Genomic DNA, 23,904 nt, shown 5'->3' on the forward strand with positions numbered 1-23,904 from the left:
GTCTCTCTACCTGCTTGTGATCGATTGATCTCTCTCTCTCTGTCAAATAAATAAGTAAAATCTTAAAAAAAAAAAAGAATAAATTTGTCTATGATTATGTTCTGATAAAATGAGGTTTATTACCACAACCTTTAGAAAGAGAAATTATGGGGGTCCCTAGGTGGTTCAGTCCTTAAGCATCTGCTTCCAGCTCAGGTCATGATCCCAGGGTCCTGGGATCCATGGATGGATCTGGCTCCCTGCTCAGTGGGAAGCCTGCTTCTCCCTCTCCAACTCCCCCTGCTTGGGTTCCCTCTCTTGCTGTCTCTCTCTCTGTCAAATAAATAAATAAAATCTTAAAAAAAAATAGAAATTATGAATTCCTAATTGATTGTCAGAGTAAACCATGACTAATAGTGGTAGTGATAGTAGTAGTAGTAGTAGTAGTAGCTGCAATAATAATAATAACAACAACAGCAGCAGCATTTACTGAGCAAAGAACCTCTCCATTGCATTATATTTTTTACAGAGGCCCCTAAAGCTTGTATAGTATGGTAGCCTTAGCTAAGTTTACCTCTCGGCTATTCAAAAGTGTAGTCCAAGGACCAGCAACATTGATATCACCTGGGGGCTTATTACAAAGGCAGCAATTGGAGCTCCAGACTCTCAGACTGCATCAAAATCTACATTTTTTTTTAAGATTTTATTTATTTATTTGACAGATGGATCACAAGTAGGCAGAGAGGCAGGCAGAGAGAGGAAGGGAAGCAGGCTCCCCACTGAGCAGAGAGCCCGATGCGGGGCTCAATCCCAGGACCCTGGGACCATGACCTGAGCTGAAAGCAGAGGCTTTAACCCACTGAGCCACACACAGGTGCCCCTGAAATCTACATTTTGACACTCATCACTAACCAGGCTATTCATATGCAAATTAAAGTTTTAAGTACTTCAGATAAATCAACTAACCATTGGAACTAATGTTTTCCATTTTACAGAGCAGGAAATTGAGGCACAAAGAGATTAAGTAATTTTTCTATTAGCATCAGTAGATGTGACTGGCATTGCTAGAAGCCTACAGAATATCAAAGGCATCTTCCTTCTAATAGATCTCCAATTTTCCCAGATGCTCTCCTAGTTTGAAATTGCTACAGAGATAAACGTGGAAATCAGCTGCAAGAGCTGGGAAGGTTTATTTTTCTAATAAAAGGAACTAACAGAGCTAGTGCCATCCCTTCTTTTTATTCCAGCCTTTACCATGGACAGGATAGCTGGAGCTGCAGCAGCCATGTTGGGATTGTGAGGTGACAGCAGGACAGAAGCTAATGCTAAGGAAGAGGAAGTGGAAAAACAAAAAGTCTGGGTTCCTTAAGTTTTTGATGCCATCACTTAAAAGCTTAGTCTTCATGTGAAGCCACCTACCTACAGACCTCTTTTTTCCCTTTTTATTTATTTATTTTTTTTGCAAGAAAAACTGACCCCCAGTGAAGTCACTGTCAATGGGTTTTTCTGTTAGTTTCTGACAAACACATCCCTAACAGACATAGGCTATGATAAATATTATTTTGCCTGTGTTTTATTGTTTTATTCCAATGCTTGCTCCCTCCTGTATTTCTAAATGGCACCAAAATTGCACTATAAAAAGCCACTTGGCATTACTGTATCTTCTTCTAATGTCTTCAAACAGAAGTGGGTAAAGTGTGAGACCACCCTCTCAGACCAAGTGGATAAAATTATAGAAATGACAGATGACAACACAGTTCCCTAAAAGGAAAGGATATGAAGAGACATCTGCTTTCCACCCCACTAACTTTCATATCCACTCACTTAAACATGCACCTGCCCACTTTCCTTATCTGCTGATAGGTTTGGCTTAACCTCCCAGCTGTTCCAAGCAGGAACTGCAGCTGCTCTCTGCACCTGGTGGCAATCAGATGTCTGAGAGTAAGATGCCTATATTAGAAGCTGCCACCAAAAATGACAAAGTCTAGATCGGGCGTGGCAGCAAAGGAGAGTGACAAAGACAGCAGCAGTGTAACAAGCAGAACTCCATCTAAATGTATGTATCTCTGGGGCGCGCCTGGGTGGCTCAGTGGGTTAAAGCCTCTGCCTTCGGCTCAGGTCGTGATCCCAGGGTCCTGGGATCAAGCCCCGCATCCGGCTCTCTGCTCAGCAGGGAGCCTGCTTTCTCCTCTCTCTCTCTCTCTGCCAACTTGTGATCTCTGTCTGTCAAATAAATAAATAAAAATCTTGAAAAAAAAAATGTATGTATCTCTAAGTCAGCAGCTGGGTCCCATGGGACTTTCATCAGCCCCCTATTTCACAGATAATAATGTAAATCCTAAACGACCCACCCTGCCCACTGAAGTTATGAGTCATACTATCAGTTTGGTGGTAGCCAAAAACACCTTCAAGAGCACTTCAGATTATCTAGGAACCTTGAAAGAAGGGAAGTCAAAAAGAATTCTGCTACAGAAATACTCTCACTACTTTATCTTCCTGGTCCTTTAAGAATTCAGACACTATGACTCGATTTTGTATGTTTTAAGAATAATGAGTCATTTTTTTTTACATTTAATCTATTTTAAATGCCGACATGCTTTAATATAAGCACTACTAATCATGTGGTTCTATATATAGTTTCTTGTTAGTTATCTTTGATCCTGCAATTCTGTTATCATTATTAAGGCAGAAGCTACTCAAGACGATGAAAGGATACTTAGCTTTAATTTTTAGTTATCAAGGGACTTACTGTTCTCCCAGGAATGCTCCAATGATGACTTCCTTTAAAATGTCTCTACATTCACTCCCGTTCCTTTATGACATTTTCATCACCTCAAGCCACCTCACTTCCTTTCTTAAGGATCTATAGTTTCTCTTCCTCCTGTATCTGTTGGATGATTCTTATGCCATTCTACAAAGCACAGTCATCAGCCTCACATCTTTTTTTTTTTTTTTTTTTTTGCTTCAGTGATTATCCTCTTACATGCCCTAGATAACTAATTAAATCTACCCTACCATATTCCCCTCTACCCGACCTGAACACCAGCCTTGCGATTCCATTTTCTTTTAATTAAACCTTCCCCTCTCTCTTGGTATCCAAACTTTAATCTTCCATGTAAACCCGGCTGGCATTTTAGTCCACTGTTTTCTTTCTTGAGAAGCTGGAGTGTTTATGTAATCGTGGTAACAAAAATGAATTTGTTCCATTTACCCTAATTTTCTGACTATGGCTGATTTGCTTAATTTTTATTGTAAAGGCTTCTGAAGAGTTCATATAATTGAATACATTTGGACTCTCCAACCCAAATATCTAAATAGTAACTCAGCATCTTCTGCTTCTAAAGTTAAAATCTTCTTATGAGTAATTAGAGGTAAAGTGGACCTCTCCCTTTTTTATTTTTTATGTCTAAATCCTTTTCTAAAAGCTCCCCATGGCATTCCTTTTTCTCTCCAAATTACTCCTCCATTTCAAGTCCGGAGATCTTTTCTGTCCTGGAAAGCTTATAAAACATACCATTCTAAAAGCACCCAATCCTTTTACCTTTTTAATAAAAGCCAAATGTCTCCATAACACTTACTGAAATACTGTAGGTATCCCCATGAAACATAGTCTAAATACAGGTTTGGGAATGCTATGAAAAAACATTTATAATTCTTATCCTCCCTTCAACTTTCTTTAATCCGGTGACATAACTCTACTCTTCTATTCAGACACAAAATCCAATTGTACTCCTCATTATATCATATCCTGAAATATCCCTGAAATCTGTTACAATTTACTAACCATCTCCAGAAAATAGCTGAAATAGCAGTATCTTCTTTTTGACATACATTTTTCCTGTGGGTACTATATCAGAAGAAGAGCCATACGTTTTCTTTTATTGTGTTTTAAATCAAATTAACAATCCCCTAACTATACACAACCTCCAAGAATATTGAGATACATTTAAGGAGAAAGAATGTCACCATACATGCTTCTGGAACAATCTTTGTGCTATATTTGGCATTCATTCCCAGGAAACAAACAAACAAACAAACAGGGAAAACAAACAAGCAAACAAAAAAAACCTAGCATCCCAAATGGCTAATAAAGACACTTTCTAAAATGATGCTTTTATGACGGTATACTTTTTAAAAAATTTTATGTGAATCCTTTTGTTTTAAAATGTTTTAAGCATTGAAATAATAATATTGAAATAAATAAGAAAACACCTAAGAAACATAAAATAAAAATTGACATCATAGCTTATGTCAAACTAAGACGGAGATGGAATCATATTTCTATACACAGTTTTTGAATCTTTTGAAAAAGTATAATAAAAACATACAAAGATATCAAAACTACTATTTAATCAAAGTTTCTTAAAATGCAAAAAACTATGGGGAATTTGAGGTATTTACATCTCATCATAAGTGATATCCCTAATATGATGAACTTCTATATAAAGTATGTTTAGATTTAAACATTAATTTTATTCTTATACATTACTTTTAAATGATAAGATCTGTACCCCAAGGGATGAGGTATTTCAAGTTACAAACAAGTTTTCAGTGTTCTGTATGGTGCTAAGACTATTAAAAATTCAAAATAAATAAACTTAATACTCATTACATTACATATCATGTAATTTATTTATTTTACTTCACAAGGAATGTCTTGTTATTATTTAACTCATCTCCAGCTCAAAAGAAATTAAAATAAGGAAAAAATAATTTTCGTTAAAAAGAGAACTGAGAAATGTCTAGAAATTTCAACTGGAATTAACACTTACCTTCCTACCTCTGAGAATGCTACTCTTAACGTAAATACCTTTAACACAACAACCTTCTGCTACGCACCCAAAAAGACATGCTCTCTGGATGTTATATTCCTCTACAGATAAAATTCTCAGCCTGACAGTAAATATATCCAAAATCACTCTTCCCACTATGAGAAAAAACAATCAATAATGTTCAATAAAGAAAACACAGGGTGGTTATACAGTATTTCTAATTAAGGAGGGGGAAAAATAACAAACAAACAATGTCTAGGACACTTGAAAGCCAGAAAGAACTAAAGTATGGTGTGATATGAATTTCTGCAAAATCCCGGTCTTAGTCATCAAAATATTTTCAGAATTTAAAATAAGACTCAGCAAACAGTTGGCCCTTAATAAGAAATAGTTGAATACATGAACCATGATTATAGATACAGAACTTGGCCAACTCCAGTTATGTGGTACAAGAAAAATGAATTCTTACTTTAAACTTCAAGAGCATGTTCTTATAATGGAACACATGTTGCATTATTTCAAGTTATTTTGAGAATTATAGTGTATCTATCTTATCTGTCCTCCAAGGGACTTCAACCATCAGAGACCAATATCGCATCCTGTATATCTTTATATCCTGCAAAATGTCTGGCACATCATAAGCCTTCAATAGACATGTGTTAAGAAACAGAATACGAGAATAATTTAATTTGACTCTTTCCCTGTTAACACATTGAAAAGTAATGAATTGCTGCCTGGCCAAGCTGTTCACTTGGCCATCTCCACTACCAATATAGATTTCTACAATATGATTGAGCTGTAGCAATCAAAAAATAACACTGAAACAAATGGATCTGTCATGCCTATGGTCCAATTTATCCACTGTGTTAAGGAGGTAAAAAGAGAAACGCCGATTGCACCTGAGCTTAAATGCTAGTGAGAAAACACAGTGAGTGAGGCATGCTTGTGCCTGAAAAAGCAAAAATAATAATCCCTCAGAATATGACTGAGGGCAATGCTTTTCTAGAAGCAATGATTGAGAGAGAAAAAAATAAAAAGCTAACCAAGTATATTTTAAGGTGAAAACAAAGCATTAGCATTGGTTTATGAAAACATGAGTAGTATTCTCTTGGTCATGCCTTTCAGTGATGTCATCTTGAATTCTGCTGGAGAGATGCTGTTTGGGAAGAAAGTGTCACCATCTACTCTAATGTATACCCTTGCTGCCATGTATCCAGTCTGTCTTTCCCATAAAATAAGTCACAAGCTATGTACCTAGTTCAAATAGCAAACCGAGAAAGAATTCTGCAAAACTACCTCAAGCTAAAGAGCCTGTCTTAATGCCGTTCTCTGATGAGCAGTGAACAAGCAACACAGCATTAGAGAGGATGTGCAGAAATGCTAGGACATTCTTTAGTCTTGCCTCAAAATACTAAAAAGAATCCAGAAAACTGTACCTAACGTTACCATGCTTCTAGCTTAAGCTAGCACGCACTGGGATGAAGTCCATATTATTTCAATGGAAGAGAGAGAGTCATACAACAGGTCCCAGACAAAACTAAAGAAACTGATTTTTGGAGGTCAGACCCAGAGACTCCAGCCTCCCCTTTCTGCCTTTTACCTTTTGTGCCTCCCACAAAGTAATTTTAAATAGACAGGAAGTGACAAGTGATAATGAACCTTGACACTTTTATCAAAAGCACTTTTGCACACCTGTGTGAAATCTCCCCAACTTACTTGCATTTTCTCAGTCGTGAAATAATCAGATGCAGCTTTCCCTGTGATCTTTAGGCAAACTCAAATGGGTGGAGAACATGGTGGCCGGGAGCAGAAAAAGGCTCTGAAATCTCCGTTTGCCCACTACAGCTTATTCTAAGGGTTATCCTACACCAGACACTGTAGGGAACCCCAGAAGGCTGAGTCAGGAAGGAACAGGGGATATTCTCAGCTGCCTCAGGCCTCTCTGGGAACATCAGCCCCAACCACAGCTGCAGAAAGAGAAGCAGAATGCCAGACCTCACAGCTTTCCAGAGAAGGGGAGGCCGTAGACCTGGAGTTGACTCTGCCTCTATCTGAGACCAGAACTTCTTAACATTCAATCTCTCTTTTCCTGCTCATCTTGCCACACACTTTTTCCCATCCCCCCGTCAATTCTATGTACAGATTTCACACTATTCTTCCTGTTTTCTTTCAGTCCCAATGCCTCCCTCACCTGTCACCTCCAAAGACACTATCAAGCATTGGACCCATACCCCGCGGCTGCAAGACGCAATTTTTGCCATTCCCGTACCTAGCCCAATCCCAGGGAAGGTTGATGGACACACTTACGGTTTTCTGTCGCTAAAATCACTATTAATGTCACATAGTAAGGTTTAATTCTGTAACTAAATCTTTTCTCCTACAGGCAAATGTACTCCCACGAACTGATGATGCCACATTATTACATGTCATGGTAATAATTACAAAGAGCGACACATAGGTCATACTTCTTTTGTGACCGGCTTTGTTTCCAGAGATTCTGTACATATAAAAAGGGGTGTCCACAAAATGATACTGACTGCCTAAGGAATATACAACCTCTCCTTTCTTTGAAACGGGGTATGTGGGGGCCCCTGGGTGGTGCAGTCAGTGAAGCATCCTCTTGGTCTCAGCTCAGGCCATAATCTCAAGGGTCCTGAGATCGAGCCCCGAGTCAGGCTCCCAGCTCAGCATGGACTCTACTTAAATTTCTTTCTCTCCCTCTGCCCCTCCTCCATGCTCCTTCTTTCTCTTTCCCTCTATTTCAAATAAATAGGTAAATTTAAAAAAAAAAATAAAATAAAACTGGGTTATGTGTACTACAAATTTATCATTGTTTAAGAAGTCAAAGCTTTTATACATGAAGTGAAATACTGGGTGGTACTTTCTACTGCATTTTATTGCTACTGCTTTTAATAGCTATAGCATTGACACATGTATGGAGTCCTTAATCTGCTTGCCATACACTCTCCAAAGGATTTAGATGTCCCCCAAAAATTAAATCCCCAGAAAACCAATAATAATATTTTTACTCCCATTTTACAAATAAAGAAACCAAAGCAAGGAGAGATTGAGTAGCATGATGAAAGTTTTGTAGTTATCATATGGTGGCAGCAGAATTCAAACCCAGAGGGGACGGTATCTAGAGGCCCTGATCTCAAGCATTACTTTATAAAGTAATATGATGTTATTTTGAGGTCAGAATTCCCCTTAGATTGTGGAAGAGATCAGAATTTTCTATATTAATTTATCCCACTGAATAGCCTACATTTTATTTTTATGAATTTGAGAGTCGTGCAATTCATAGAAACGTGTTGTCATCCATCTCTCTACAGACTGAAGGGAAACATCTAGGAGCGAAGTTGGAAACTGACCCTCGGACTTTAAGCCTATGATCTGACATTGTATTTTTCATGGTTTTAAGCATAACGTTTCTTCAAGGTTTCAGAGTATAAAACAAGAGCACGGAAGGAAAAAAAAATCTATCTGGACAATCTCCTCAAAACAGCTTTTCCAAATGTAGTTAAGCATGGTACTCAATCTAGATTTTCCAGATTGAATCTATAATTTAGATACCAAGCCTTGTCATTTCTAATAGTTGTCACTGTTGAGCATTGTGGATGTTAGCTGTCATAAATGTACGAGGCCTGTCTACACATTCATTTTTCCAATGACCCCATAAAATTGGTCCAAACAACAAATGCTGCTCTCTTTATTCAGTTAATAATTTGAAAGCCTCCTAAGGAATATAAAAGCCCATGTGTGGTCTCCAAGTTGTTAGCTCTAATGACTAAAATAAAGACAAGAGGAAAAATTAATTCAGTTATTAGTTCTAGCTAATCTAAATGCATGGTCTTGGTAGATAACATATCAGGACAAGCCCATCTCAGGTTTCCAGGCTCACAAAGAAGGAAGCCTACCAAATGCACAAGACCTACCAGTATTTTCCTGGCATGTTTTCAGAGGGCAGTACCTCCTAAGATGTTCTTCTAGAAGAATTTTCTTCATATTTCTGACAACACTAACACTTATCAATTGCATGTCCCATTATGCTTTCTCAAGAATTTTTATTTACTTCAACCTCATCATATCCTTGTGAAATATAAATAGAGTAAGTAGATCCTCTCCTGCCACTTCACAGATGAGTAAATTAAGTCACAGATAGGATAAATGAATCACCCCAAATCACACAGTTCAAGGCAGAATCACAGCTGACATTAAGTCAGGATTTGAGTAACTGGTGTAATAATAGCTCTAATTCACCAAGATGTCAGCCTAAAATATGCTGATGCTAACAGTGGAAGGCCGGTGTTTTAATTAAATGATAACTGCTCCACTGATCAAAGGATCGGGTTAAGTTCTATAGTCAACTCTTTTCATGATAGTACAGTAAAAATAAATAAAATAAAATAAAATGAAATGAAATAAAATAAAATAAAGGAATAAAATTATAATTCAATCCAGAAAGATCTGGGAGCTTACTATTGCAAGGTACTGTTCTAGATGCTTGGGATAAACGATGCATCGATCAATCAAGCAACAAAATAGACACCAATCCCTGACTTCAATGAGCCTACATTCTAGCAAAAAAGAGACACAAGTAAGCATTCGACATAATAGTGATAAAGAAATAAATTATCTTAGATAGTAAAGGATACTAAGTACTAAGAAGCAAAAGAAAATAAATGAAGCTGTATAAGTGGGATCAGAATTATTAAGAGGCAGATAGATTACAGTATTTACCTGGTTGGTCAAGGTAGGCCTCACTGAGAAGGTGAGGTCAAATGACACCCAGGGAAGAGGGAACAGCCCGGGAGAAAGCCCTAAGGAGTATCCTTGTGCGTTCAAAGAAAAGAAAGGAAGCCAATGTGACTGCAGCAGTGTTAGCAAGAAGGTGGGTTATGTGAGGTGAGGTCAAAGAATAAGGAGACAGACCATGCAGGGCCTTGAAGACCACCACGAGGAGCATGATTTTTATTCTGAACGAAGTAGGAATGACTGCAGAATTTTGAGCAGTTGAGTGGCATGATGTTAACTTAAATTTTAAAGAGACACTATTATTAATCATAAAATATCTTAAAATTTTATCACTCGGTGTATTGTATAATCCTTCTCATATATATGAATCTCAATTTGCCATCCTCTTTTCAAGATAAAATATGATTATTGCCATTTTCCCAAAGAAAATACCAAGGGTCAGAATGCCTAAGTAACTTGGCTACAGATAAAATCTAGTAGTGGTAGAGCCAGGTGAAAAGAACTATTTTTCTAACTCGGAGTCCAAAACTGATTGCTCTTTCCTACATACTCATTTACATTAAAGTTATAAAGGAAAGAAAATAATAATTGAGATTAATTATCCAGATTTTTCATCAACAGAGATGTTCAGCTTGATATATTAAAATGGAATCAAATGCATTTTTTCCTTCTTTTTAATTTCTGGGACATAATGAGGCAAGTAATTTCCTTGGGCTATTTGAAATGACATATGAACACGTAGGCTAAGATTTGGGGATGCAGAAGTAATCATAATTATTTAAATTTACAACAGTACATTTAGAAAGTTTTTGAAAGTCTTCTAGGTATCATTATTTATTAGCTCTCTAGTATATGCCAGTCGCTGTTCTAAATTCTTTGTATTTACTATAGTATTTCATATTCATCGAATATTTTAAGAATGGTATGAGTCATTACACTTTATAGGTGACAGCTGTGGACGCAGAGAGGCTGAGTATTTAAAGGTCCTATGACTGCTCGGTACCAGAACTGGGATTTTACCTCAATCTCCGCAATCTAAAGTTAGGTAGATCTTCACTAAGACACACTACGCATGATGCCTGACACATCACCTCAACAATTCTAACTAAAAGGTCAGCTAAATATGAATAGCCCCATTTTTCAGATGATTAACTGGTCCTAGAAAAGTTAAGCAACCAATCAACATTTATTTGATAGCCCCAATATGCAAATCAATACATAGCTGCTGAGAGCACAGAAGATTTATGATACAATATCTTGCCTCAACGAGCTTACAATCTTGTTAAGGTAACAAGAGACACACAAAAAGATAATAAATATTCCAAGCTAGCACATAACAAGTTCCAAATGAGATACAGAGCCAACAACCGCTAGAGAAATTCAACAGAGAGAAAATTGAATCTGGGTGCTTCAATTCAGTTAAGAAAGATCTTTACTAGAGGACCAGGGTTGAGGTGGTCTTTATAGAAAAAGAAAGGTTTCTATCATCAGAGAGGATGAGAAAAATACTTCCAATGAGAGGAAATAATTGGACCCAAGGCCGAGGGAGCAGATAGGAATAGATTATCAAGAGAAAGTGAACAAATGCGATTGAAGTGCAGGATGAATGAGAGACAAAATAGAAACGAAGTCCGGGAAATAGAACGGAGAAAACCTCGACTGGCAAATTAGGACTCTAAGGGACGAGGGAGGAACTCGATTTTTGCTGGATCGCTACTACGTGGCACCAGTTTCATACACACTTTTTGTTCTATAATCCTCTCAACAACCCTGTAACGCAGAAAGGTAGATATATGATGACCGCTTTATATGAAAGGAAACAGAAATTATCTGGCCAAGACACAGCTTTGTGTGTGGATGGAAGTGAAATTCCACCTAGATTTCTCTGCCTCCAAGGCCTGTCTTCCTTCTATTCCTGCCACCTACCGAAGGCAAAGAGCCAGTGAAGGTACGTGATCAAGAAGAGAGAGGGGTATGTGGAAAGCATTGTAAGAATAAAAGAAAACAGGGTCATCTGGGTGGCTCAGTGGGTTAAAGCCTCTGCCTTATTAGGCTCAGGTCATGATCCCAGGGTCCCCGGATCGAGCCCTGCATCGGGCTCTCTGCTCTGTGGGGAGCCTGCTTTCTCCTCTCTTCTCTGCCTGCCTCTTTGCCTACTTGTGATCTCTGTCTGTCAAATAAATAAATAAAATCTTTTTTTAAAAAAATAATAAAAGAAAACCAATCTGATTGGGAAATATTAACACATGTACAATATCAGAGAAGGAATAGGGAAGGAAGACATGAAACAAAAAGAGCCATTAAACCCAAATAATAGAGTGACAGGGTCCATATTTGAGTGGTGACAATGGAAGTAAAAAGGAATGTAGGAGATACCACAAAAGAAATATGAGCGCTAACTAGCAAGACCCACGTCCTGAAACAGGCAGATTCTACCCATCCCGGCTCCACACCCACAGTGTAGATATTTCCTCTAAAAATTCACAGATACAGAACCCAAGGTCTACCTCAAATATTAAGATTTTTGACAGTGTATTATTTATTTTAAGAAATAAAATCTATGATTTAGGAAAAATATCTGCCTTACGGCAATCTACCTCTTAAACCACCATCATGAATTATGACAGCTTTAAATGAAAGGAAACAGAAATTATCTGGCCAAGACACAGCTTTGTGTGTGGACATATGTTGTACATATGCTGGACATACTTCTACCATGTAAGTGTGGCAGTAGCTCATTGTCATATGCTAACATTGAGAGTGATGCCTTCTATTCATGCTCTTTAGAAATATTAACTACTAAAGAAATATTATTTTTCTTTTAGTTTTTCTTTTCAGAAAATCAAGTGTGTGTTAAACAATTGACTTTGCTCTGAATGATACAATGGGCCATATTTCTGAGTATTACTGCTCCCTGTACTTCTTTTAAAGTGAGAGACAACTCTCAGGGATTCTAGTAAAAACTAACAGCATTAAACGGCATATTATTTAGCAAGATGGGTCTTTTCTGACTCTTTCTGACTCCTGGACTCTACAAACCAGACAATGGCAAATATACATAGCATTAACCACCACCTACATTTTTCAAAAAAAGTATTTACATAAACATCTAGGCATTTAGTCAATGCACATCTTTATCAGCAATTTCATAATATGAAATTGCCAGTAATAACTTAACTATATAAATCTTCGATTAGTATCAATTGTTCGACTATTTTTTCTTAATTTTTAATAAATGGTTAAACTAAACATCCAAATAAGTATAACATACATGTGATAAATGTGTGTATGGAGATATATAGCTCCTGTTATAATTGATGAGTAATAATATTTTGATTCAGAATCCTTTAGGAATTATACATCTACTTTGCCTTCACCTAATCTCCTTACCTAGCTAAGGATAATTAGAGGATAATTAAAATTTAACACATTAAAAAAATTAACATTTTAGCCAAGGCTAATTCTTCATAGATAAAGAAAGATTTTCTTTTCTGAGTTGAAAATCAGTATTTAAATTTGAAATCAAATTATGTCACAGTTCAATAAATATAGGCGTACAGCTAATATATAGCTAAAATGTCTTTGAAATTTTCAAGAATGCCAAACCAGTGCTACATTTTAGAAATATCATATGTATGTGTAAATAAATATCATCATAAAATCCTAAACTGTATTTGCTGAAATACAAGCCAGATGTGTTTTTAATGTGTCTTAATTCTTCCTACGTATACTGCTGTGAAAATAGGCATCTGTAAAATATGAAGATACTATACAAGCACAGCTTCCCAGTAATGTTTCATTTTAATGTACTTTAACTTTGAAACACTTAGCTCTTAGAAATAAACTAATTTAAGAACTTTTCATGCAGGAAGTCTGGACTCTATATGACTTTAGGCTTTCTTAAAAAATATGTTAAATACCTTGTATGTGCGTAAAAGGATTCCCAGATAATATTTACTTCATATAACTTACTACTATTTATGATTTTTAATACATGCATTCATATATAAAATGTATTAGAAATTGAACTTCACCCCTGACATTTAAAAGCATTATTTTGTGAGAGTTTAAAAAAAGTAAAACTACTTTTACCTCCCAGTCCTGGTCTAAGCCGATTATCGTAACCATCCAGAAGTCTGTCTAGAATTCTTGTAAAGATGGTAATGTTATTTTTAGCCTCATCTTCTTGGATGTTAGCCAGCACCAACCTAAACAGATAATTTTACAAACTGATATATATACATACACACACACATTCACATATACATATGTGTGTTGTACAAGTGTCAACATGCTTTTCTTGCTTGGTTTGAATTTTAAGTCTCTCTAAGTTATTAGGGCGATCCCTTTTCTCCTTTTATCACTTCTATAAATACCAGCGTATCTGTGGAGGAGATAAACGTGCTGTTGAAAATGGACACCAAATACTAGATTATCATAAAGTTTGATGTCAAAATTATTTCAGGTTTCTATCACTTAGCATTCAGTGTAGAATACAACTGTAGATGACTACATGCAGACACTATTAGTACTATTATTCTGCATTAAGAAAGGTACAATAACCAAAATGACTCCTAAAATAATACTTCAGTGATCTGAATAATAATTGGAAAATAAATCGCCTCCTTAGGGGCAGAAAATTTCTCTATCTTCCTCATAAATGCTTTTTTTTTTTCTTTATGTCATTTTTCTCTCTTAAACCAAGATTATTTTCTTACTTTGGGTATACCTCCACCCAATGGCCAAGTGCAATATAGACATCAGGGAAACTCCACTGGCTGTATTCCAGGCTCCGCTGTAGCCAGGCAGTGGAGGTGGGCTCTGAAAGGAACAGGAACACACACACGGGGCTGCAGAGAGCCTTGGAGGAGTACCCCTCCTGACTGGTCTCTGAGGAGAGCTACAGGGATTGCCTAAAAATTAAAATGCCTCGCTACTTTTGTGTGTGTGTGTGACAGATTTGCGGAAAGAACAAATGGTCTTAAAATATCGCCAGAAAAGGGTTAGAAACAGTGATTTTCTCCATTATTTCTCCATCAGAAAGCCAGAGGCCTGATTTTGTGACATCCAGCAATTTGGTGCAGAAGCAACTGGATGCATAAAACAGAATGTCCCTTTTCACTGCCATTTTTTTTCCCCCCAGAATGATTCAGAGATTTAAATTACTGGCCCCAAAAAAAGAATCATTTATATAATAGAATAAAATACTGGCATGAGCATTACTGGTCAAATATAGAACAGAAAACTAGTAAAGGGAAATATGGTTAAGCACTGAGGATCTTCAATGATTATTAACTGGCCATGGTGTGTTCACTCCTTTCAAATCAAAGATTATACGTAATTGCATTCAAGGTGTAGTGTATAAAATATCACTGACAGAGTCCATTTGCATTTAACCACTACACAGCTAGTAAATAAAAATAGTCATGATACATTAAAAAAATTGGTAACCAACTTCAAACAAATATTGTCTTGAGGGCTGAGAAAACATTGGAACACTGGTATAAAGGTAAACATTTAAAAATTATGTAAGCAAATTAGCTCACCAAAACTCCAGCATCAAAAGTTTCTATATTACCTTAAGCTAATTTTAAAACCAATAATTACGTTAATCATAAAGTTCCACATAGAGGTTTTCACTGAAAAGTGTTATTTGATCACATGTCATATTCTTTTTCTAAATTCAATATTAAGATGTTAAATGAGGGGCTATTTTCCAATTAAAAACAAGCCTTATGAAGAGATTTCTTCTTAATTCTAGAAAGTATTTTCATACTTTGACAATTACTTGGACAGGAAAATGAAAAATTAAAAAGGAAATAAAGATATAAAAAAGACATTATTTTTTAAAGGAATGGTTACATTAACATTCTTATAACTTTTACATTTCAAGTCCTCTAATATTTTGAAAATCATAACCTAAATTTAGACAGTAAATAAAAAATACCCAGTGATGATAAAACTCAGAAAAGAATATAATTAAGATGATGTTATTGAAAGCAATAAAAATTAATTTCATGTTTGGAGAACATAGGCAAAACAAAATTAGTTACATGTTTAAAATAAGTGCTGTTTATGGCAGTAACCATTTTAGAAATAAAAGATCTCTAAATCAATAATATGAAAAGTTGATTACTAAATCAAGCTTTTGTTTTATTGTGATTGTGAAGTTGTATACTACCTCCACCTAGAGGTTAAAAACTCACACATCTTTTGGGTTTTCTATGTTGACCAAAAGAGTCAAGACCATTAAAAAAAAAAGGTGAAAGAAAGAAAAGAAAGAAGGAAGAAAAAATAAATTAATCAAATCATTTTAGCTTGTGCTTTTCTGTTTGGCTTAAAAAAAAGCTGTTGGCTATTTTACTGAATCTTGGTGTTATTATAAACGCATATAACTTAACCACTTCAATTCCTTGCAAGAATATGCCATTCAAAAGATGTTTTCTCTTTTTTTTTGCAGATTTTCTTTTCTTTTTAAGAAAATGTTTCTGATCACTTTCATATTGTATCACTAAAAACAAGAAGCAGTGAACTTTTTACAGCCTCTTCCACTCCATAGTTCAATTTCCTGATACAACCTTTTTTCATTGGAATTGACTCTTCAAAATACTTCAGCTTCTCAAAGGCTACCCCAACACTGATAGCATTCAAGAAACACACCGGTTACCCTGAATTCAAGAAGTCGAATACAATAAATAAATGTCTCACCTGGCTGGGTCCCACACCAAGAAAACAAGAAGGAGCAACTGCACGTTGTAGGTATTTAATTTCGTCTTCATTGCCGCTCTTTGTAAAGCCATGCAAGAAAAATAAAATACACTTAAAATGACATTCAGTTGCACCATCCAAATAGCCCCAAAGAATGTCAAGTAAACTGAAAACTGAAGTTAAGGCTATAGAATTATTCCAACGGAACAAGGGTAGGGTGTGATGAGAGGGGGTGACAGTGGAGGGGATGCGGGGGGGGGGTTGTCTTGTCTTTTTCTTTTTCTTTTTTTTTTCTCTCTTGACAGCAAGATGACCAAATAATCAGACTTTGCTCTGCCAGGAACTTCCCCAGCCCCATCGTCAGCAAACTGTTTTGTGCTCACACACACGTAATAACAACACGCGGGACCCTGAACTGCCATAAGAGCTACAGAAGAGAATGGGTCAGAGGGGAGAGTGAAAAGGGGGAGGAGAGATGGGTACTTGGTGCCACCACCTCCGCTGCCAAGACCACCCCCGCAAGCCCAGCGGGGAAAGCCAGGGGCGGCCAGCCCACTTTTTCCATTATTCTTTTCATCACAGGGTGCTGCGGTCCTCACGTCTTCCCTTCTTCCCTCCCTCTAAAATAATAGAAAAGAAAAGAAAAGAACCTCCCTCCCTGCCCGGGCACAGTTTGCCCAAGACCACGTCTTGGAGGCAGCCAGCCGGGTTGGGATCAACCGCTGCGAAACGACGCGTTTGCCAGCTGTTGGGAGCCGAGGACCACAGTCGGAGCAGGGGCGCGAGGCTCCCGGATCCGACCGCGGCCGGCAGGCAGCAGCGAGCTCGGTGTGCAAAGTTGAAGACTGCAACAGAGCCAGGCTAACGCGCTGCCTGCCTGCCGGCCGGGCGACCGTACGTCTCGGCTCTCACTGTAGTTGCAGATAAGCTTCTGGTGAGGAGTATCGAAATTATTTTTTTAAACGTGCCGGGGAGGAGTAGGAGACCTGACCCTCCCGGGTTTCAGGGAGCATGGGAGAGTGGGGCGGGGGAGACGAGGCATGCACCGGAGGCAAAGGCAAACGGGAAGGGGTCCCGGCTAGCACCGACGTGTGCGACCTTACCTGAAACAGCCAGCAGAATCGCGTATTTTCCTCCCCGTGCCCTGATCTGAGCAGATAGGAAACTTGAGGGAGAGCGAGAGAGCGCGCGAGTGAGAGCGAGCGACTGCAGCAGCCGAGCGAGCGGGGAGCGATGGGCTGGTGGAAGCCGGAGCGGAGCGCGGAGAGCGGCGGCCGCCGTGCGAGGAGTAGATGGAGGCACAGGCGTCCGTAGTGGCGCTGATGGGCGGAGGAGGAGGAAGAGGAGGAGGGGAAGCGTTGGCAGGAGCGGGCGGGGTGGGGGGACGCGAGCCGAGGCGCGGTGCGCGCAGGCTGTGGCGGGCACGAGCCCCACGCCTGGAGGAGGAGGAGCCAGGCCCGGGAGGAGGGCTGACGAGGTTCCCCGGAACGCAGGGACCCCCACACCCGCCCGGATCCGGGGTAACAGCCCGCCCCGCGTCGGGCACCTGCAGCGGCACAGCCCCCGGCGGCGGCAAGCTCCCCGGCGCGCCCCGAGCGCTGCTCCCCGCGCCCACGCCCCGCCGGAGGAGCGGAGCCCACGGCCGCCCAGCACTGCTCCCCGCGGCCACCCGCCGGGGCTCCCCCGAGGACCCGAGGTTCCTGGGGCGGGGGGAGGGGGTAGCTGCCAGTGGGTGTTGGTGCGGAGTCGGGAACGCAGAGTGTGTGTGACGCCCTAGATCCCAGGGACCTCGCCCTGCCGCCCGCCCCCCAACCTCCCCTGGCTCCGGAGCGACGTGGCTGCTGAGCAGAGGTAACGAGGTACCACTCCCGCTGGAGGGCGAGGGGACTCTAATCAGCCTCTACTTAGTCATCAGCGCATCCACGCAGGATCAAGTTCAGCGCATGTTGCGTGGAGTCAGACAGCAGGAAGTTTCTTTGATTTCCTGAGCCGTCTTGATATACCACTCATTCCTTCACACTTCAGCAATCAGGACCCATTTCCCCTCAAAGCTCTGAGGGCTGGAGACCTCCCTCCAGCGGGTCAGTAAAGTCCATTTGCAGATTATGCACCTTGGGAAACCTCTGGCTCATTCTGGGCAATTCTTTTCCCCAACATCTTTTCACGGGCGTCCTCCCTACGTGATGATCAAACTCAATCAACAAAGCTCTAAAAAAGTTTACATTCCAAGCCCCCGCACCCACCCCACCCCACCCCACCCCACCCCACCCCAGCAAAAAAGGGTACATCCTGTACTTCTACTACCTCTGCAATTCTTGGGGGAGGGGCTAAGGGGGGGTGCGCAGAGAGGAGATGTAGTCTAGCAGGGTTTGAGGTTTCCCCGCTATAAGGCTTTTGCTGGTAAAAGAACCTGTTGTAATTCCATTCCCATAGTACACTTTCAGTATTGTGTTTGATCTGTCTCATTTCTCTTCTGTTTTATCTGAGGCGATAAAATCCAAACGTGCAACTTGAACAGAAAAAGAAGGAAAAGGAGAGAAAGACATTTTCCTTTTTGTACTGCACATAAGACAGAATGTTATGCACACCCTACTGAGGCAAGACAGAGCAGGTGTTTATCTCTTCAAGCAGTTGTTATAAATGTTAGACACTTAAAAGGGGGGGGGAGATAAGTATGCTGATATGTTTTTCTCATATTACATTCAGAGTCAATATGTGCCAAACACTTCAATTTCGTTAGTTATGAACCAAAAATTCAGATGTTTTTCCTAGATGGTGCAGTTTTCATAACAACAGACACTGCTAATCTACAGTAAATTTTAGCTTTGCTTTGAAGATTATGTGAGGAGAGTAAAACCTTTACATTGTAAATATTTCAAGCTGTTCTTTTTAACCTATTAATCACCACTTTCTGAATGAGCATTTAATATGCTACAACCTAAACAAACATTTGCTCTCCTATTTAGCTGGCTCTGTGAAGAATGGAACACCACCCAGCCTTCTCCATCATTAATATTCCCTTCCTGACTTGCCCATTGCAAAGTCTAATTGAAATTCACAAAGATAAAAAGCATGCCATTTAAAACCTTGCAACTAGGGAATCTAAACGTCTTCTACTTGGTGTGAACACTTTACTTCCTCCTGTAGTTTCCTATTTTCCATTTCTATGAATCAATCTTCATTAAGATCTCTATCACTTTGCCATTTCTATTACTACTAAATTGATTATATTTTGATCATGGAAGTTGAACAGCTTATAGTTTCTTCCCAACCTTAATTCTGTGCTCCACAAAATTTCTCTTTTACGAATGCCACAATTTTTGTAAATATCCTCATGGATTATTTTCATATTTGCCAGTATAGTTTATTTTTTCTGGGTTTTCATGCTGAATTATAGATTTTAGTTTGGTTTGTTTTATCTCAAAATTCATGTCTACTTGAATGATTTAGTCTAAAAAAAAATTAGGCTTTCCCATTAGCACCCTTAATATAAATTTGTAATCTCATTGTCATATGACCCATTTACCTGGAACGTCACAAAATTCAAGCTATGTGGGATGATTTTCACCATTTTTAAAAAACTATATGTTAGAACCGTCTATTGATTTGGGTACGAACTTACTTGAGACAGACTTCAGTAAAAACTAGATTCCAAAAATTCATTATAAACCATAATTTTTAATTCTTCCCCACAAAATGTTTTGCAGTGTTACTGGAGTTGGGTATCTGTGATCTGACTTCAAAGCACATTAAAGGAGATGGAAATCAGAAATGCTTATTGCAGGCAGTGAACCCCTACTTCAGTTGCTGTATCTATACTGATATTTCACTGCGTTGCTAGTCCAGGCAAATATCTTCAAGGATCGTCCAGCCTTCACAAATGTCCGACAGATCCAATCTGATTTCTTTCTTCTCTCTCTGTGTTGGAGCACAGTGCACTGCCTGCGATTTGAGAGCCAGCCTGGGTAGGTCGTGACTAAGCTCTTCCTACCCACTCCTTTTGGAGCATGTCCTAAGGCAACCAATCCTGTAGACAAATTGACAACTAATTGGTTGCCAGTAAATCTAAATTTGTTTCTGCCCAGGCTAGGGCAGTGCAAAACCTTCTGTCTGAATTTGTCTGGATTATTCTCGCACAAATGGGATTGGGAGGTGGGGGGTCACTTATAAATTCCTTATCCTTAACACACTAGTCTCTAAGAAGATTCCACGTGAGGAAAAAGAATAAAAGAAAGACAAGGAATTGGGGGGATCTTGGTTTTGTCTGACTTTTCTTTCCTAATATTTTGCAATATTGCATGTTTTTAAAATTCATTATAAAACTGTGTTTTGGGGGGCGCCTGGGTGGCTCAGTGGGTTAAAGCCTCTGCCTTTGGCTCAGGTCATGATCCCAGGGTTCTGGGATGGAGCCCTGCATCTTGCATCTCTGCTCCGCGGGGAGCCTGCTTCCTCCTCTCTCTCTCTCTGCCTGCCTCTCTGAAAACTTGTGATCTCTGTCTGTCAAATAAATAAATAAAATCTTTTAAAAAAAAAACAACAACTGTGTTTTTGAACAGATATTTTGGAGAACTTCCCTTTTTAGGGCCCAGCCATATAGACTTATTACTATTGTTCCAGGGAACTATTACTCTATATGCCTTAGGAAACCTCTTAAATCCTAAAGTTCTATAGGCGATATGTGTATAATATACATTATATATGTGTAATATACATTATATATATTATATACATACATACATGCATACAGATATACAATATTTATCTGTAAATAGATAGCTGAACTAATAAAAATAGGCATAAGGATTTTAATGAGAGGAGCATTTATATAATGCATCTCTACAAAATCCATTTAGCCGCACTAACATAATTCTTTTTTAAAGATTTTATTTATTTATTTGACAGAGATCACAAGTAGGCAGAGAAGCAGGCTGAGAGAGAGGAGGAAGCAGGCTCCCTGCTGAGCAGAGAACCCAACACAGGGCTCGATCCCAGGACTCTGGGATCATGACCTGAGCCGAAAGCAGAGGCTTTAACCCACTAAGCCACCCAGGCGCCCCTAACATAATTTAATTATAGTGATTTTTATACACTTTGAAGAGAAGTACAAGAATGAACAAGAATAGCCTCTCGATGTATTTATAAATTTTTAAATATTGCATGTATTCTATATAATAAATTTATATACACTTTAACTGCACCTTCCTATCTGAGTCATCCATTTGAATGAGAATATAAATTTGTGAAAAATTAAGAACTAAAGCATACATTTTCCTGTTTTCGCAGAATTAAATATTATCCTATACTTTTCCTCACAATGCTTTACTAATTTCAAAGTTTACTTGGAGTGTAAGTCTGTTCTTATATATTCACCACATTATCATTAAAAACAAAACAAAAACTAGAAAAAGTATCCATTTGGTCAAAACCGTGGGTTGGTCAAGCTCCATTTTGCCCTGGGAGTTGAGTTTAGATGGATGGTTCTAATATGTCCTCTCGGCTCCAAGCTTCTGAAAGAAGAAACAGCTGGAAAGTGGGAGTAACCAGCCTTATAAACAAATAATTCCAAACTACTCTGTTACATTAATGTATTTAGGTCACATTTCATTAGAACTAAATATATCATGTACACTAGCTTGGATGAACTCTGTATATTACCTTCTTCAAACAGAGTATCTCTGTGTATAAAGTAATTTTGCAAATCCTTATCTAACTTGCAAATCAAATTTATCATGCTTTCAGGATATCCTGGTGGTTTCTGAGATTTTAAAGACTACTTACATCAAACAGTTATAAAGAGTAATTTGTAAGGAAACCCTTCTGCCTTCTTTTCATGAAATTATAGATAAAATTTCTTTTCAAGTTTTGAACTACTTCCTAAAACAAAGATAACATTCCAGTAATCCAAAAAAAAATACATACTGTGCATTTCATGAAGCTATGTGATTGGCAGCTTTTACCTGGGAGGTATGTTTTGTAAATAATACTCATAGTAATGGAAGTTATAAAAAATAAACCTGTAATGTCTTCATCTGTATAACAAAATAGATTTCATTCCACATATTTTGCATGTATTAATTGACTTAATCTTAATCCTGACTTAATCTTCACAAGTTAGGATTAGGTTTTTATTATTCCCATTTCATTGGTGAGAAATCTGAAGCACAGAAAGCTTAATCTGGCACAGGGTCTTACTGGTAGAGCCAGGAGTAAGAGCCCAGTAGTATAGCTCCATAATCTCCATGCTTAATTACTATACTGTATTACCTCTATGTTACTCCATGACAGCCAGACTTCTAACTTCTTATGTGCAGTCTCACCATTGACACTTTGGATGAGATATTTAACTCTTAATGTGTTAATGTTATGAAAGCAGTGAATATCTGTGAATAACAGCCATATATTCATTCAACAGGTCTTACTGAGTGTGTGCAAATTACAAGACACTCTGTTAGGTACCACTCTGGATACAACGGTGATTAAGACATGGCCCCTACCCTCAGAAAGCATGCAGTATCATATGTTGTTAATTACAAACAAATTAATAACCAAAGCTTATACATGTACTCTAAAAACTTTTGGATGTTTCCAAAACAGTACTATCTTTACTAAGGAGTAACATGCAGCTTAAGAAAAAGAATGCAACACAGGGAGCTTTACGTTTAATTAACAATTTATAAATCTAGTTATTCCCATATAATAATTAATAAATGAATTATCATGAAGAACATAATTAAGCACTTTCTATGACACAAAACTCACTTAAGGACTCCCTGGACCAGGAAAAGTTTATGTCTAGAATGAAAAATTTTCCAGTTCATATGGATATTTTCTGAATAATAACACCTCATCAGGTAAAATTATGCACAAGAAGTCAGTAACAATAACAACAACAGAATCAGAGAATAGAGGGGATCCAGAACCCAATCTGGGCCCATCTACATATGTTTCAAGTGGGCTAAGAGTGATCCTAAATGAAGAATTATTTCAGTATTATTATTTTTAGCATCAAAACTTTTCTATCATGAGAAGAAGAGAGAATATATGTATTGTGAAGAAATAAATGCAAAATATAATCAGGCTATGAGTATTTCATGGTCAGTCAAAGAAACATGAAAGAGAAAATAGAAGCCAATTATTTCTTTTTTTTTTTTAAGATTTTTATTTATTTATTTGACAGACGGAGATCACAAGCAGGCAGAGAGGCAGGCAGAGAGAGAGAGAGGAGGAAGCAGGCTCCCCGCGGAGCAGAAATCTCGATGCGGGACTCGATCCCAGGACTCTGAGATCATGACCTGAGCCAAAGGCAGCGGCCTAACCCACTGAGCCACCCAGGCGCCCCAGAAACCAATTATTCCTAAGAAAAAATGAATAATGCCATGGCAAATTAATTATGGATATCAAATGATTTTAAATAGTAATATATAGATCATTTCTCCTTGCTAGAGACCTTTTTGTATTTGCCAAAGGAACTTGCTCTTAGATGCACAATAAATAATTGCTGATTTCTTCATAGACTTAAGCACTTTGGAATACAAATTGGGAGCCTTGGTACCAGAGTTAAAAATGGCATGACCTTGGGCCATCTTGGCTATAATATCTACTGGAAAGTCTCAAAGCTCTGTGTCTAATAGCTCACTGTGTATTCCCAGTAGTTTTCTTTTTTTTTTTTTTTTCCTCAGAAAGTAACTCC

At 38.3% G+C, this 23,904-nt stretch overlaps 1 protein-coding gene across 2 annotated transcripts in view; it reads right to left on the minus strand.

Annotated features, from left to right (window-relative positions):
• Positions 1 to 17,871, minus strand: part of GABRA2 (gamma-aminobutyric acid type A receptor subunit alpha2) — a 120,558-nt gene extending 102,687 nt beyond the window's left edge. The window contains exons 1-3 of one of the 2 annotated variants that reach the window (XM_032334214.1): positions 17,318 to 17,871; positions 16,215 to 16,292; positions 13,599 to 13,714 (exon numbers count right to left, since the gene is read on the minus strand). In XM_032334214.1, the coding sequence (XP_032190105.1) occupies positions 13,599 to 13,714; positions 16,215 to 16,285 (187 nt within the window). In that variant the 5' untranslated portion in view covers positions 16,286 to 16,292; positions 17,318 to 17,871. The remainder of the gene's footprint in view (positions 1 to 13,598; positions 13,715 to 16,214; positions 16,293 to 17,317) is intronic. The other variant, XM_032334213.1, reaches the window with a different exon arrangement.
• Positions 17,872 to 23,904: the final 6,033 nt, after the last annotated feature.

Source organism: Mustela erminea, chromosome 2, assembly GCF_009829155.1.
Source record: "Mustela erminea isolate mMusErm1 chromosome 2, mMusErm1.Pri, whole genome shotgun sequence".
NCBI classification, from domain to species: domain Eukaryota; kingdom Metazoa; phylum Chordata; class Mammalia; order Carnivora; family Mustelidae; genus Mustela; species Mustela erminea.